Here is a 17,148-nt window from a genome sequence, read left to right on the forward strand (position 1 = left end):
CTTGACCCGTACGTATTATTACTAGTATTAGTAATTAGTGTATATCAGGTCTAGAATTTTTTTACGGTTTTGGCATCTCTAGATGATATAAATAAATATTCCAAAAAAAAATTTTCGATTTCGAATTTTTTTCACCTCGAAATCAGCCTTCAAAGTTAGATTTCTGGCGACGCCCAGTCGTGTTGGCCGTGTCTTAGGAGACTGGTAACTAGTGACGTAAATTCGAGAACCGAGAAAAGCGATTGTCAAGGATACGAGTAGACAAAGTATTGTAAACATTGACCCGTTAGTGACTTTCATTCCTTCAAAAAACATAAATTTCAATATATAATTTCACAAGATGGCTACGAACTATTACGGGAGTGATTGCAGCTCTGAAAGCGAGATTTCAAGTATATATTCAGAGGAAGAGGATGGAGAAATAGAGGACGAATGCCATCAACATGCTGAAACACACGAGTCAGATGATAGCTACCCCAGGTCTGAATCTCACGAATTGGTAGGACCATATTCTTCAGAACCACTTGCAGTGAATATAACGAAGAAATTTCAAAGATCGAGAAGAGAAATGAAAAGCTTCAAGAAAGATTTGATGGCGTCACGCCGAATAGCGCTTGGTACGTAACTATCAAGATCTAGCTACAAGCTCACTCTTTTTGCAAAATATTTAGTTTCGTTTTGATTTTTTTACTAACTCGCAAATCTAAACGTTTCCTCTTTTAGGTGTAGATGCGGTCATTGCAAGAAAGACTTACTTCAAAAACCTCAACAGTGTAATTGCTGTCACGAAATAGAGGGTTGTCTCGAGTCACTGAAGTCTTCCGAAGTGCTCGAAGAATTGGAAGTACCTCCCATTTGTGTGACCTTACATCCAGGGTTTGAGCCTGTTTGTTTAAATCGCTGGTCCCTACGTTCATCATGTGCCAAATACCGCACTATCGACGGATATAAGTATAGACAAACTGGCAGTGAAGAAGAGTGAGTAAATCCTTTTTTTTTCTTCTAAGCTTAGTTTTAATTACATGGGCCCAGAACAAGTAAGATAACTATGACTAATGTTTTCTTCCTTATTTTCTTATATCTTTTACTGTTCACGTGCTTTACAAGTCATACCATGCCGTTTTAAAGTATTACTTATTTCCATGATAATGATGTAAATAGCAATTGTAACTGACAGTTGTTTATTTCAAGAATATATTCTTGTTTGTTTGATAAGTTTATATACTAACAAATTATCATTTCATATTTTAGGCTTCTCCGTGCAACAGCTTACAGGGAATTCACCCAATTGGTTCATGGTTATCAAGGAGGAGGATCCAAGAGAATCCCACTGCCTGCTTGTGCATACCACTCGATAAGAAAACAGTTTCCTAGCACCGATTTTTGTGGATACAAAGATAACGAGTGATACATATTATATTATAAACAGAACATTGCATTAGAGTGATTTTACTTGAAGCATGAAAAAAATTGCACTACATAGTAGTAGATATTCACTGTTTTCTTTTGTTTTACTTCGACTCTCCTCACTAATTATACAACTTTGTATCATGGGTCTAATAGAAATGACTCAAATTGCCTTTATGAGGGTTGTTTTGTATTTGTCACTTTGTATTGCACTTACAACTATAATAAAAAATTATAAAATAATTAATTGTAAAAAGTATTACAAAATGATACATTTCTACATATTAATATAAGAGTGAAGTCACTAAACCAGTGAAATGGATAGTAGACTAATACACCTTAGCACTGAGACTCTAATGCCATTGTTTACTTTTTGGTACTTTTTCCAAAACAGCAGGATGGAAGGAAACAGCTTTTCCTAAAATTCAAAAAATAAATTTACATGGAAAATAATTCTCCTACTTCTCAGGTACAGAGCCCTTGTTTGCATTACTCAACTAAATTCAACTATGATAGATCATTTTTATAAATAAAGCATTTTGTAAACATTGCGTACCCCTTGATGTTTAAAGAAAGTAGTAAGTGTGATGCAGGCAACTCCCATGTGCTGAAATAGCCTGAAAACCTTGCTTGCAGAAGCACCTGCAGTTAGGACAGCAAAGCACAGGAGAATATTACCAGCTGGGATCTTAGTGCCTGTCATGTTGGGTTGGCTTCTCCAAGTATTTTCCTTCTTTGGGCATCTGGGGTTTTGGCATGTAGTAGTGATATTGAGCATAGTCCCTACTTCTCGGTATGTCACAACAGGGTTTTCAGTCTTGCAGGAGTGGCAGAAGGAGAACAACAATAACAGCTTGGACAAGAAGACAATGTACTTAGGCTCAGTTCTAGTGCTATAGTTGCTTGAATTGAATCTGTAAGACAAAACAACAGCAAAACAAATTATTTTTTGTCAAGATTTAAACTATAAAGATCAAATTTATTCCATACCTCTTTCCTGTCATATGCTCTTCATCCTCCGTTTCAGTTTCTGTCTCTGTATCTGTGTAGGGGTGATAGTCAACGTCATCAGGGATACTCTCAGGCTCTTCCTCTGTAATGTCATAGTCAACTGTGTCCTCATCATCTTCCTCCACTTCCATATTTACATACTCATCGTCTTGTTCCAAATTCTCTCCGATCCTTTCTCCAAGACCTTCTTCATGGTCGTTCAGCTGTGTTAAATTACACTGAATACCACAGGACGATTTTGGAGTGGGTTCCTTTGCCAGAGAATCGATCTTGTTTTTTAAATCGATGCATTTATTATGTAGCAATCGTTTTTCTTCTTTGAGCTTTTTGCAAGCCAAGCAATCTGGAGTCTGGGTGCTGAAATCCCGCGCTGAAGAACAATCCTCGGCACTGATTACTGTATCAGGCTCCTCTGCATTGTCTACAGGTAACCTGTCTTCATTCTCAAGCTCTCTAACAGGTCCCATGGCTTCTCTGGACTCACCAGTACTAGCAGCGATCATGTCTCTAAGAATCTATATAGTAAACAAACGATAGTGCTACAGTTGGGGCATATAGTCCAATATGTGTGACATTTTTTCATTATCAATCGACGACTTACCTTTCGGCGATTTCTTTGAGAATTGTTGGCTTCAGCTGAACTAGTCGATGGAACTGGGTAAAGTTTTGGGTATGACACAATTCCGGTCTCATCCCTTACTAAGTGTGCCAGCTTTCTGTCGTCTTCTCCGAAAGAGTAACGCTGACTGTAGTCCTCTGGAGAAAAGTGCTCCGAGCATATTGCCGAAGTCGCCGTAGGCGTCCATTTTGCTCGTCTTTTCAACACAAAATCGACCCATCTTTTCCTTCTAGCCTTTGCTATTGGTCGGTCATCATTAAAATAAGGGATCGTATGAAGTTTTATGCCTTTCTTCGTTATATTTGAACACCCTCCAACCACGCACCTACTAGGCATATTTACAATACTTCGAAAGGCCGATCTAAACTGTGTCACCGAATTTACGTCACAGAAAAACTAGTGCCAGTCCATTAGCGTCTCCCAAAACACGGCCAACACGACTGGGCGTCGCCAGAAATCTAACTTTGAAGGCTGATTTCGAGGTGAAAAAAATTCGAAATCGAAAATTTTTTTTTGGAATATTTATTTATATCATCTAGAGATGCCAAAACCGTAAAAAAATTCTAGACCTGATATACACTTTATTTAAGGGCAGGAGACTGGCTTTATTATATAAAAAAAGGCTCAAGAAGGAATATATTCTGCATTAATACAATTTTGTAATTAAAATCGCATTAAAGGAAATGCTTGGAGACCAAAAAAAGGCATTTAATAAATGGACGCCCAGGAAACATGTTTTGGCCAGTTTTGCGCGGCCAAAACCATATCACGAAAAATCTCATATCTCATTGAAAATTGAGAATTTTGTCTCCAAACTTGGTGTGCTTTTTCTCGATGAAATTATCAAACTTTTTTGTAAAAGAAATTCATCAAGCTCTGTAAACCCTGGAAACTAAGGGGATTTTAAGGAAAAAATCACTGCCTTAAGAGTTAATTTATGTAATTTATGCTAATTTATTCATAAGTGATCCTCTTTTTCTGGTTAAAAAAATTGATTATTTTAAGAGCAAATTTAATCAGCTTTAATTTGAGGTATCTTGCCCTAGATGCCTCAAAATAGTTTAAAAAATATAAAATTGAACTTAGATCCTGCCATTTTAACCCCTTTTTTGCAAGAACGGGAAAGAGTTAATATAATTCAAATCAAATAAAACTCCCACCGTGTGTTGTTGATATATTGAACAGCCCCATGGCTTAATTACAGCTCATTTCGTTCGGGTTTAGATGACGCTTCCCCACCACGCACTAAAGAGGAGTGGACTCTCACATCCTTATAACAAATTATCGCTATCTTGCAGCTGAAGCAATGACTGACTTGCAGTTACCGCAATAAATAAATTTAGATTAAGGATTTTGAATTAGTGACAAATGTTCTCATACATTTGTTTTCTTTCAAACATGTTTAGGTTGTTTGTCACTTCTTTCAGCATTGCCAGTTAGCAATTTTGTTAAATTAATTTTTTAACAGGTTTTTTAACACCACCAACAGCAATTTGTTACTTCAATACTTTATTTATTTACAATACTACTGTAAATTTATTACAATAAATATACAACTATAGTTTATTACTCTCATATCCATAGAATTATTAAGGCAACAGCGGACAACTTAAACAACTCGAATGTAAACTTCATTGTTCAAGTCTATCTTTCTATTATTCCGTTTGAAGATAATCGTGCGCAATTAAGTTTTTCATAACTTTCTTGGTCTGTATTTTTGCACCCTGTACTATGATTATTTCATTCTGTATTATGTGTAGCTTCCAGGTCATATTTGTGAATAAAAAAATTCTTTCGAACCTACTTTGTTTCATGACGGTTTTTAACATTGAACTAAGTTGTACCAATCATTCAAACCTTGTATGCGCCATTTAGGATATCAGTAGAAGCCGTTGGGTTATTGCTCTTTCTTTTCAAATCATAATTAACACGACCTTTTTAGGATGAAACGATTCACCGAGGAACGAGACGAAATACAGATAAGAAGTCCGCCATCTTGTACTATAAAATTTCAACCAATCAAAGTGCTTGTAAAGAATTTTTTTTCAGGACAATAAAAACGCTTGATAGAACAGCCTTTACCAGAGGGTCTTCTCCCCGACGACCGCCATTTTGTTTTAGGAGTCGGGCCGAGAGGGCCCTGGGAACGAGGTTGAGGGGAGGGTGCTGGGGAGGAGGGAAGGATGTCCCCTTCCTCCTTCTCCCCAGTCACCTCCACGGAAAGCAATGTTCACAGGCTACAGACACCGTGAATTGCTTACTATCAATCACGTGACTTTTTTGGAGTTGACTGGGGGGCAAACAAGCGGTTGACTAGGGGGCAACTAGCGGATGCTAAGTCAAAACATATCAAAATAAGTCCTCAAACTATTGTATTTGACTATTTTCACGACATCAAACCAGAAAACAAGAGATCAAAACAACCTCCAGGATTCTACAAGCCATCAAAAAAGAGCAATTACCGGAAGTGACGTCTATTGATAGCAACCTATAGAGGTTTTGCACCATCACGTGACGGCAGCCATGTTAAATGGCAGGAACAATACAATCATTTTACATAAGAAAGAGTTCAATTCCCAAGAGCAAAGGGATTTTATTGTTCTGCCATCTAACCACAGGCAGCCCAAGCTGTATTATGGGCGTGAGCACGTGATCGTGCAAAATCTCAATAGATTACATTTTATAACCTCTGGAGCCAGAAGGATTTTTTTGATAGCTGAACGAATCGATATTCATAATTTATTTCATTTATTACAAAAATAAACTTACAAAATAGCTGGTTAAAAAATAGTTAATGCTCCTAAGGGCGAGCCTTGGGTAAATATCTTAATTATCGACATAAATTAATATAACACTGAGTTTCTGCCTACATTGTCTATGACGCCTTTAGTAGACCCTTGCAGTCGGAATCCAGCTCAATTTGGAGGACATAACAATAGGTTTCCAATTCTCATGAGACTGAAATCGTCTTGTTTTGTCCTCCAAATTGAGCACATGCAAGGGGTCTATAAAGATTAAATATACTGCCTAACACACTGGATGTCTATGTACAATAAATTAAATGCTACAGCACGCAGTTGCTGCAGGTTTGTTTTAGCAGTTTCAGAAAAAGAAATTTTTTCTTTAAATAAAAGGGAGATTTTTTTCTGTTCTAAGGGAATGTTCATAATTTATGGGTGGGGTTTAGCTATTTAGAATTGGGGGGGGGGGGGGGAGGGGAGAGGGCTAATTAGTCGAAAATGTAGGGGGTTATAATAAAATGGGTAAAATTCGGGGGGGAGGGGGCAAAAAATAACAACATATTAGGTTTGTAATGGTGCATGAGGCTAACAAAGAAAAATTGTTTTAAAATTCATACTCAACATAGCCCCCAACCCATAAATTGTAGACGGTACGTCCCTAAGCTTTTTTATAACAAACAACGGCCCACGATATAAATATGTTATATGCGAGCTACTTGGAGCCGGTTTTTAAGAAAACCCCGAGAAAAACCCTTTCTTTTGGGGTTTCTGCGTGCTTTCGACGTTAAAAGCACCATCCTTGTCCATCTTTACTAAAGCTTGTGTCTGGAGTTGTAACAGTTCGTAAATTTGCTCAATCCTGAAGAATAAGACGAAATTTTAATAAACTGTACTAAAGACTTTGCGAGTCAGATTAATGCAGAGCCTTTTCTTAGCTGATAAAGGGTGGTGGCAACAATAGACAACGTTTTCCAGAGATTCGTGGCGACAATATATAATTCGGATTCTGGCATGGTCTATTATCGTCGTTAGACAGACTCATGGAATCCGTCTGATCATGGTTTGTCATATTTGTTATTTGTCAAAGGGGTAAAATATAGGTCATTTGTCAGCTGTTAATTTCTCGTCATTCATCGACCCCGATGGGGGATAATTTCCCCCCGCCCGGGTCATCGACCTATTTAATGTGCTACGAACGCTATCAACCTAAATAAAAAAGACAGACAGACAGGCAGACAGACAGACAGAATGAAAGGCAGATAAGTACTGGACAGACGGACAGTAGAGGTAGAGAGATAGAAGCAGCTGACAGAACAAGAGATGGAGGCAGCTGAGGTACAGACAGACTAGCTGTGAGGCAAATACGGACAGAGAGAAAGACAGACAGGCAGAGCTGTGGTCGAGTGCCGGCTCAAATATGAGCAGTATAAACCATCACCTGTTTTCCTGATCTTCCAGTTTGTTCTTGATGACCTCCATCGGATCATCCTGTATTTCATCGTCTTCAACCTCGTCTTCACCAGGATGAGTAAAACCAAATATCCAATGATAGATCTACATAACAAATCGATACATATCATTAACATTATGAAAATTTGCAATCTCGTACCCTGAGCCCACGTTCCTTTTGGTCAGCACCGAGAAAAGAAAGGTGGCTGGTGCTGACCAAGAGCTACAATTAACATGAAATTGGGAAAAGTGCAGAACCATGGTAATCCTTGGGTTACTGTGTTTAGGAAAAATAAACTCGACACTGGGATGGATTTGTGGGAAGATATCAAGAGACTAAGAAGGAAATAACTTGCAAAAGACGAGAAGAGAAGAAGAATAGAGGGTTCAGTTTGCAGCCTTGTTTCCATTCCCTCCTCTCGCTTAACCCACACAGCTACGCAGTGACCCTACTTTGACAGGAATAGCTTTATTATTTTCTGCCGTATATCAAAAACTATAGCGCAAAAGTACAGTCAATTAACTCGTTGCTGCGGACACCATCGGGACGACCATCACTTGGTGTCCGTAATAGCGAGCCTCAGCTTCCGTAGAGTCAATAATAGAGACCTCTAGCACGACGCTCTTGTTAGGTACCGCAAATCCAAACTGCAGTCCGACGTCAAGCCTTTTCCTTCAAACTTTAGACATTTAGCAAGGCCTTGAAGTGTCGATGGAAGAGCATCCCCAAGCGTTACCGGTTAGGGGTAAACCTGATGTTATAGGTCTCTAGTGTCAGTATTTTTTGCCTCTCCGCAATAGTGAGGTGTCCGAAAGGTAAGAGTCACGTGACTGTATTCTAAATACTTACCTTCGTTTTCAAAGAAAGCTTCCTGTTAGGATATTCTTCAACTTTGTCAAATTTCAGGCCTCTTCGGATTCGTAGTGGCAACGTGTCTTCTGTATCAAGCAACATCTCGATCTGCGAATGCGAAACAACTCGGTAAAATAACTGACGACTCAGTTATATCCCGCATCCGGATATTTTTGAACACGGATTTTGTTTTCTTTACGGATTGTGTTTCCGTCTACATTTATCCGTTGAATACGCCTCTTGAAAACACAACTTTTCGAAAACGATTGGTTTTGGACCCTTTAATACGATTTTTTTTTGAAAAAGGAATAAAAATTCTGTTTTCCAAAGTACTGGAATACATGTGGTGGAGACCTCAGGGTAGTGCTTATATAGATTTTTCTTGTCAAGTGAGAAGAAAACTAGATGTGCCAGATGTGTGCTGAAAGTTTCTACGCGAAGTCTGCTGTGTCAGTAAGAAAGAATAACCGCGTGTACCTGCGTGACATATCGATCCATTGCCGCGTTTTTCATGATACCATCGATGTCACCAACAGCAAGACCAACCTACGATAGAAACCAGTAAAGATCAAGGGTTAAGAGAGATTATATCTTGAAATGTTTGATCCCTCTTCTGGCTCCAGTTCTGGCTCCAGTTGGGAGAAGCCGACTCAAAACAATGATCATAATAATATTTATTATTTATAATGCGAAAATTAACATTTTGAATATGATCGAATGCGCAATCATCAACCACTTACGATATGTACTGAAATCGAATAATTTTTTAGCGGAAGCTCCACCTAAATTAATAACATAGGAACGACCTATTGTGGTTCATAAATTGTTTTGATCTACGCTATTTATGCTAGAGTGAAATCAATAAACTCGTGAAATCTCGTGAAATCGATTTAAGAAATAATCAATTATTTCATTTTTCCGATTTTATTTTAATTTACCATTCACTTTAATCTAAATTGGGCTTCCTGTGGGCCGCCGTATCGTCGAAGTAGTCCATATTCAGCCCCACGTGACCGACAGGATTAGAGTAATATCAACTCTGTACTCACCAACATATTCATAAGAATAATAGGCATCCCCAGAGCGAACACGAGAAACAAGATGTTTGTCAGGGTGGGGTGGGGAAGGTTTTTCCACGGCATAAAAGTATCGGCGTAGTTCATCTCGCCAAGTGTCATTACGAACATCGTCATCAAGGAGTACTCGAGCCGTAGAAATGAATCCTGTGAAATATAATGTTACAAACGTGTGTGTAGTCTCCCTCGCATCCGTTTTTAGTGTCGGTCGTCACGCAACGCTCCGAATGCCAGGGAGACTAACGTGTGTGTGACTGTTTGAAATGTGTTTTGTTCTTTTCTTACGAAATTAAAATTATGGAGATTATGTACTAACACATTTCACACTATCCTCTCACAATCTGTGTGAATCGAGGTTTATTCCCAATGATAAATGAACTTTTCTCAAAATTATCTTGAATGAGAGGTTAACATGGAAATGCAAAATTAAGAAATGACACAAATTCCATCGAGAAAAGGTGGGATTTGTTTTGTATTTTCAAGTTAGCCACGCATCCAATTGCTTTTTGAGAAAGTACCGTTGTCATCCTCCTCAACGGGCATCTCAATGACTTTGGACTTCCTATGCTACAAGGTTGGACTGTCTGTGGTTTAGACGGCCTATGCCAAAGGAAGCCCAATGAGCAGGCATGTGTCACCATGTAGAAAACCAATGTATTTATTCAGTACTTACAACATTATCCAAAAGAAGATAGAACGTCGTCCCAAACGCCATCACAAACAAGAAAAACAGCATCAATACCTGAAATAAAAAGTGTTTTTATTTGTTATCATAGATCTAACGAGAACTAATATATTAATATTATCGATAATTAAAACGGTCTTTTCATTCTCTTTTTATGTTCGAAGCGGCTAGCACAACCGCTTAGCTGCCATAGACATGCACTTTTAGAATTCAACAAACAAGGGATGGGCATTCTGACCTAGCTGTGGTAAAATAAAACTAGAGAGAGAGAGAGAGAAAGAGAGAGAGAGAGAGAGAGAGCAAAATGAACAAAAGATGCTTGTACCCAAGCTAGACCACAATGCATCATGTTCACGCTATATCCGAAAGGACCTAAGTTTTGCCATTTGCAATGGCACCAAAATGTTTCACCTAAAGATGGACGTACTTACCTTAAACAGCGTCACAAACATGGTTGACAGCATGATAACATACTGACCATAGAATGACAACCTGGATTGAACGAGATGGAGAAAAGAAGTTATATGACAACAAGAGTTATATGACAACAAGAGTTATATGACAACAAGAGTTATATGACAACAAGAGTTATATGACAACAAGAGTTATATGACAACAAGACCATAAAGGAAATTGACAACAGAAAATAAAAGGCGATTAAAGGGAAAGGATCAAATCAATGGATAGGAAAGAAAAAAGTAGATGAGAGAAGAGAAGAGAAGAGAAGAGAAGAGAAGAGAAGAGAAGAGAAGAGAAGAGAAGAAAAAGTTTAGATATGCCTTGCAATATCATCAACATGATAAGTCTGAAGTCCATGTATTATATGTAACAGGTGGCAATGCAGTCGTAATAATTTATAAATACTTACTTGCGAAAGTACAGAATGAGATTGGTCCAACTAAAAAACAAAGAGACAGCACCAAACCGCTGATGGATGCCCCACTTGCAGTCATACGGGGGGATGACGTAAAGGAATGTAAAGATGTACCCAGTCCATTCGAGATAGTTAGATAACGATGTGAAGTACAACAGACGCTGCATGGAAGACGAACATATAAAAGTTTCACGACAAAAGGGAAACAAACTTACACACAGTTATCTCATTTGGTAAGAACGTGCGGGAGGTCGTGGTTCAAGCCTCGGCCGGACCAAAACTCAGGGTCTTATGATAACCGAAAAGAACTTTGCTGCCTTTGTAATTACATCTACGAATGTATACATTGATCGGATGAGCATGTAAATGGGGGTCACTAATAAACTAGAAACGTTAAAGAAGCACCACGAGTTTGTTTCTTCGAGAGCTATTATTCACATGCAGTGTAGACTTGCTCCAAGTCTCGCACGCTAATGCTTTTTCGTTGCAAACTCGGATTCAAATAGTGAACTTCCTTTTACGATGGCTATCTTAAGGCGAGCGAGAAAGGAAAAAATAACGAGTGTTATAATAAATAGAGGATATTACATGGGCGCGCGGAGATACGAAATTTATCTTCGAGTGTTGAAAAGATCTCTCACAAGTGAGTGCAGCGAACGAGTGAGAGATTTTCAACACGAGAAGATAAATTTCGTATCTCCGCGCGCCCATGTAATATACTGTTTATTATATAATTATCAATGAAAGTATGTTTTGGCTTTTTCAGGCAATTCTTTCCGTGTATTTTTGAATAGCCATCGCAATGGTGTTATTTTCACGTGTGAAGGTATCAATTATTCGAAATAGAGAAAAATAGATATTTCATTGGTAATTATATAATAATAAGTGTTATTCTACCAAAACAATTTCGTACTATATAATTTTTATGGTGGACTTACATTGTTATACATCTGGAGAAACTCTCGCAGAGCATGAAAAGCCGTCATGGCGATAACACAGTAATGAAGGTAAAGTGAGGCCTGAAGGATGTAAAATACAATAGAAAGAAAACTGAGTAACGAGGAACCAGTTAGCACAAAATTAAATGGTACAAGTCAAAAGGGCAATCAGATGTCGTTGTATTTAAGACGGACCTAAGTGAAAGGATGTTAGAAGAAATATTAATGGATGATGATGATGATGATGATGATGATGTTGATGATGATGTTGATGATGATGTTGATGATGATGTTGATGATGACGATGATGTTGTTGTTGATGATGATGATGATGTTGAGATGATGATGTTGAAGATGATGATGATGTTGATGATGATGGTGATGATGTTGAGATGATGATGTTGATGATGATGTTGATGATGGTGATGATGTTGATGATGATAATGATGTTGATGAGCCTGACGATGTTGATGATGATAATGATGTTGATGATGTTGATGCTTTTTTGAGTTCGATTAACAGGATGTATTGTGTTCTAGCTTCGGTACAAACAAAATGATGAACAAAAGAAAAGTTCTATACAGAGACGCTCAAATTGAGGAGCTATCAGTATGTGGTACATGCAGAATAAAGGAGCCTTATTTTTGGTGCCTTGAGAACCAAATCGGTGAACCAATCTTTCATGGATTTTACGACACATCAATACATTTGTACTAGTACTTCGTACCTTATCTTGTAGTGAGTAGATCAATTCACTTTGGTCATGTTCCTATCAAGAACGAATTAAAAATTGAACTGGTCAGCGAACATCAACAAAATCTAATGATAAATACATCCTCTATATTAGTAATTTCATCTGGTAATATATTCTACGGTCTGTATATTCTACATAATTTTTTCTGCATATGAATATTCCAATAGGAACTAAGAAGTCGATTTTCCTTCCTCCCTCCCTCCCTCCCTCCCTCCCTCCCTCCCTCCCTCCCTTTCTTTCTTTCTTTCTTTCTTTCTTTCTTTCTTTCTTTCTTTCTTCTTTCTTTCTTTCTTCTTTCTTTCTTTCTTTCGTGTTCTTTCTTTCGTGTTCTTTCTCTCTTTCCTACTTTCTTATTTTATTCCCCAATCTGACTGATAGCTTCACAAAAGATCTTGTTTTACCAGCTTTGGATTTGACTCGTTGAATTGACACATAACGACTTCATTCTGCTTCAAGTGGACGGCAAGAATGGTCAGCGGTATTAAGTAGCAAAGATAAAGAAAAATGATGATCGACAAAGAGATCCAACCATACGTCAACCTAAAATGACGTAATAAATGACATCAAAATATACATGTAGGTATATATGTTTTTAAGCAATGTGATTGGTGCACCAGTCAATTGAAACAAAATGAAATAAAATGATAAGGGATGAGATGAAGTAATAATAAAAGTGAAAATAAAACTTACCATTTCCTGTCCATTAACTTAAAAATGACCTGATGAACCATACACTTGTCATGGCGCTTTGCTGCCATGGTCTAGGAGTATGTGAATAAAAATAAAAATGAGAATGAGAATAAGATGAGAATAAGAATAAGAATAAAAATAAAATAAAGACTATCAAATTGAAAAAAATAAATAATAACAAGACTCAAAATAGAATTAGAATAAAGAAATTAACTTTATTTATAAGAAGTTGACTTTACCCTTAACACTCCCAAAGGGTCTTGTTTGGAGTTAATTTTCCCCTGAATAAAACTGAAGTCATATGTGATCTGGAAGGAACAAATTTGAGTATTAATAATTTATTGCTAAATTATTACAGTAATTTCAAGTCTCTTAGCATGTGAACTGCAATTACCTAATCAAACTGGGCATTACTTAAGCTTTGCATGTACACAATATTTTCATATAGACCCCTTGCAGCACTTTCGAATGCATCTCAATCTGGGGGACAAAACAATAGGTTCCAATTTTCATCTCAGGAGATTGGAATTCTTTTTTTTTTTTTTGATCCCAGATGGAGCTGCTTTGACATCACATTCAATGAGTCCATACACTCAATTGCAAAATCATAGTAGGTATCAAAATAAGAAGATAGAAGCTGAGACCAAGAATGTACATGGGAAGTATGTGTGTTAATTAGATGTATATATCTAGTGATACAACTCTTGAAATCTTCAGTGTAAATTGTTGCACAATCATTTTAACCATAGTTAATAGAGGGGAATGGTTAAGAAACCCTTTTGTTATAAGTCTTTGTTCACTTTTTTCAAGCGTGACCGAGCACAATCCTTTGTTTTACCATTGTTTTACCATTGTTGGCAATGGCTGAGTGAACAGACCAAAATCTTTCTTTTGACTTCTAGTTCAAAATACTTAAAGATTTATAAGAGATATTTGATATTTCAATCCCATAGACAAAGTTTATGTTTACTTATTTTGCAATTTTGGATGAGCATAAATCAAACATAATGTGCACAGTCAAGACCGGTTCAACATCAAAAGCGAACAAAGACCTGATAACAATAGGTTTCCTAACCATTCCCCTCTATTAAATGCTTTAACTCATGTTTCATAGTGACTATGTATCTCAGTTGAACCTTTTGGCCTCAGCTTCTATGTTAATATGTTTTTGAACTTGACAATGATTTTTCAACTGAGTATATAATGAGTATGAAAGGCTAGAATAAATCCTTACAGTAAAATCAAAATCATGTAGGCTGAGATACAAGCATCTACAGATTAGAAATGCCAGAAATCCAGAAATGCTGAATCCTACTACTCGCAACCAGCCTTTATGCTTTTTCGAGGCTTTCTTTTGATGTATTTAAAAAAAATATTGGTTAATGTAACACTAATTATGAATCAGCCACAGATGATGATGGTGATGATGATGATGATGATGATGATGATCAGATGCTGGTAGTGGTGATGATTATTATGATGATTATGTACCTTATAATCCTGTTTGATGGGATCTCCTTCCTTGATTACACAACGGTCTAGGATACGCTACAAAACACAAAATTATTTTGTTCACAGACTTCCCCCAAATCATCAGATATTAATATATAAGAGACCCTTAGTTAGCTGGGGAAGTTTGAGCCACTAATATACAATATTGCATATATATCATTTCATAAAATCTTCAATATTTTATTACATGTAAGATTTGTATAGAAAAATGAAATTGATAACAAAAGCTTGCTGTTCAATACTAATGAACTAATCGAATATACCTCTGCGACGTCAGGCATTTTGATCAGAAGCACCTTCATCTGCCCCAGTCCTCCAGGAGAGGATGTATTCATAAGCTCCCTCCATCTGTCACATGAGAAAAATAGGATTTAAAAAATGATATCGGTGCATATGGTTGGCTGGCCACCTTGTGAATAGTTAATAAGTATTTGGAATATATCAAGAGATAATCCCCACCTGTCATGATCAGCTATTGTCATAGCAACATCTTTCTTTTCCATCCTAATGGCAATATCTAAAGCATTTTGATTGAAGTTGTTCATCAGGATTTGCTGGTTACTCCTGGACAGCAAGTCTTCTACCAGTTCTTCATGTCCATGAAGGGCAGCCAGGTTTAGCGCTGTATTCTGAAGTCAAAAAAGCAAAGATTAATCCCAATGAGAGCTTACATTGATGGAGTTCTTATGGATTTTGCAGGAACTCCCTCAAGTTTTGGAACTCTGACTAAGTCATTGGGCGTGAGAGATATCAGATTCAAATACATCATTAATGCAGTGTCAGAATGTGATGATGCTGAAGGATTTCTGTGTCTGATTCGTGAATTGCCAAGATGATCAAACTCTCATAAGTATATAGCTTAGCCTGTGCACCCTTGAGAATTCTGAAGCATTTTGTTAGGGAAACATTTATCATTGGTGGGTGAAAGCAGATACTAGATAGATATTTACCTGATCATCGTCCACAAAGTTAAGGCAATCTGGATGTTTGCCAAGAATACAGTCAACACATCTGCTGCTACCATTGATTGCGGCCAAGTGCAAAGGGGTTCGCTCTAACTCATCACTGAAACAAACCCCAAGACATGAACAGAATGAATATACCAAATGATCACGTGACCCAACAATAAACTTGTTACCTAATAATGATCACCTGACCAACCATTGATGATATATCACGTGACCCAATAATGATCACCTGACCAGCCAATGATGATATATCACATGACCCAACAATGATCACCTGACCAACCAATGATATATCACGTGACCCAACAATGATCACCTGACCAGCAACCAATGATATATCACGTGACCTAACAATGATCAATGATAATAGAATATTTCATTCATGCAATGTAACTAATTCCCTGGTGGGAAAGCACCATGGAAAATACATTGGAAGTTGTGATTTACAATATATTTTTTCATAATTTGGAAATGACGTGTGAAAAATGCATGCGTGCCTCAGATGTGGTATGGTATGGAAGCTAGTGCTGACTTCCATGACATTTCTATGATGTCTTCCGTGGTATCTATGTATACTCCAGCTTTGAGTTCTCGGTTAATCAGGCTTATCCTCGATTTTGTGAAGAATAATATTGATTTTTTATAGTGAATGTTCATGGCAATTCAAAGTGTTTGTAGTGTTGTGCATTGTTTCCTTTACCGTTAGTATATGTGAATATTTAGACACTGATACGAGACTAATCCTGAGTATATTAGTCCGTAATCAAGGAACACAGCAGTAATTTGGAACTCGAAAATGGTTTACTGGAGCACGCACTATTTTCCAGTGATATGATTCTCACCGTTCAACTGTTGCTCCTCTTTCTACAAGTAACTCCACGACTTTCTCATGGCCTTCTCCTGCAGCAAAATGAAGCGGAGTCTTGCCTTGATTATTCTGCAGGTTTATCATCCGAACATTACGACCGACCAAAAGGTCTTTTACGATTTCCAGCCATCCATACCTAACACAATACCATATTGATTTAGCAAACTGGGAGATATCCCATAGAATATTGGGCAACATGGAGGGGTATGTCCAACGAATCAGATGTAACACCTGCATTAGTCAGCGTTGTGCTGTTTTACTGTCATATAAAACTGATCTACTCTATCTGTGGTGTACTTACCTGCAAGCCACGTGGAGGGGTGTGTCCAACGAATCAGATGTAACACCTGCATTAGTCAGTGTTGTGCTGTTTTACTGTCATATAAAACTGATCTACTCTATCTGTGGTGTACTTACCTGCAAGCCACGTGGAGGGGTGTGTCCAGTGAATCAGATGTAACACCTGCAGCAGTCAGTGTTGTGCTGTTTTACTGTCATATAAAACTGATCTACTCTATTGTGGTGTACTTACCTGCAAGCCACGTGGAGGGGTGTGTCCAACGAATCAGATGTAACACCTGCATTAGTCAGCGTTGTGCTGTTTTACTGTCATATAAAACTGATCTACTCTATCTGTGGTGTACTTACCTGCAAGCCACGTGGAGGGGTGTGTCCAGTGAATCAGATGTAACACCTGCAGCAG

The 17,148-nt window shown here is 37.7% G+C and overlaps 3 protein-coding genes across 3 annotated transcripts in view; 1 reads left to right on the forward strand and 2 right to left on the reverse strand.

Moving 5' to 3' along the window:
* Positions 1–122: 122 nt before the first annotated feature.
* On the forward strand, positions 123–1,650 carry LOC148911009 (uncharacterized). Its single transcript, XM_089030758.1, has 3 exons — positions 123–617; positions 724–978; positions 1,252–1,650. Exons 1-2 carry the CDS (start codon positions 341–343, stop codon positions 792–794), a joined length of 348 nt encoding a protein of 115 aa, XP_088886884.1. The 5' UTR covers positions 123–340; the 3' UTR covers positions 795–978; positions 1,252–1,650.
* Positions 1,165–3,552, reverse strand: LOC148911010 (uncharacterized). The gene is made up of 4 exons (XM_089030757.1): positions 3,020–3,552; positions 2,398–2,933; positions 1,964–2,321; positions 1,165–1,825 (listed from the first exon to the last, which is right to left on the reverse strand). The coding sequence occupies exons 1-4, from the start codon at positions 3,371–3,373 to the stop codon at positions 1,712–1,714; spliced, it is 1,362 nt and encodes a 453-aa protein (XP_088886883.1). The 5' UTR covers positions 3,374–3,552; the 3' UTR covers positions 1,165–1,711.
* Positions 3,553–6,247: 2,695 nt separating this feature from the next.
* Positions 6,248–17,148, reverse strand: part of LOC116302382 (transient receptor potential cation channel subfamily A member 1) — a 38,955-nt gene continuing 28,054 nt past the window's right edge. The window contains exons 13-30 of the mRNA XM_031711661.2: positions 16,420–16,581; positions 15,560–15,674; positions 15,069–15,238; positions 14,873–14,957; positions 14,589–14,645; positions 13,337–13,405; positions 13,098–13,168; positions 12,809–12,947; positions 12,381–12,422; positions 11,654–11,734; positions 10,710–10,876; positions 10,273–10,333; positions 9,830–9,898; positions 9,130–9,303; positions 8,558–8,626; positions 8,078–8,188; positions 7,217–7,332; positions 6,248–6,637 (exon numbers count right to left, since the gene is read on the reverse strand). Of these exons, the coding sequence (XP_031567521.1) occupies positions 6,508–6,637; positions 7,217–7,332; positions 8,078–8,188; positions 8,558–8,626; positions 9,130–9,303; positions 9,830–9,898; positions 10,273–10,333; positions 10,710–10,876; positions 11,654–11,734; positions 12,381–12,422; positions 12,809–12,947; positions 13,098–13,168; positions 13,337–13,405; positions 14,589–14,645; positions 14,873–14,957; positions 15,069–15,238; positions 15,560–15,674; positions 16,420–16,581 (1,888 nt within the window). The 3' untranslated portion in view covers positions 6,248–6,507. The remainder of the gene's footprint in view (positions 6,638–7,216; positions 7,333–8,077; positions 8,189–8,557; positions 8,627–9,129; positions 9,304–9,829; positions 9,899–10,272; positions 10,334–10,709; positions 10,877–11,653; positions 11,735–12,380; positions 12,423–12,808; positions 12,948–13,097; positions 13,169–13,336; positions 13,406–14,588; positions 14,646–14,872; positions 14,958–15,068; positions 15,239–15,559; positions 15,675–16,419; positions 16,582–17,148) is intronic.

Source organism: Actinia tenebrosa, unplaced genomic scaffold (genome assembly GCF_029948245.1).
Source record: "Actinia tenebrosa isolate PJP-AT-01 unplaced genomic scaffold, QUT_ActTen_1.0 PGA_scaffold15__27_contigs__length_11533743, whole genome shotgun sequence".
In the NCBI taxonomy this organism is placed as follows: Eukaryota; Metazoa; Cnidaria; class Anthozoa; order Actiniaria; family Actiniidae; genus Actinia; species Actinia tenebrosa.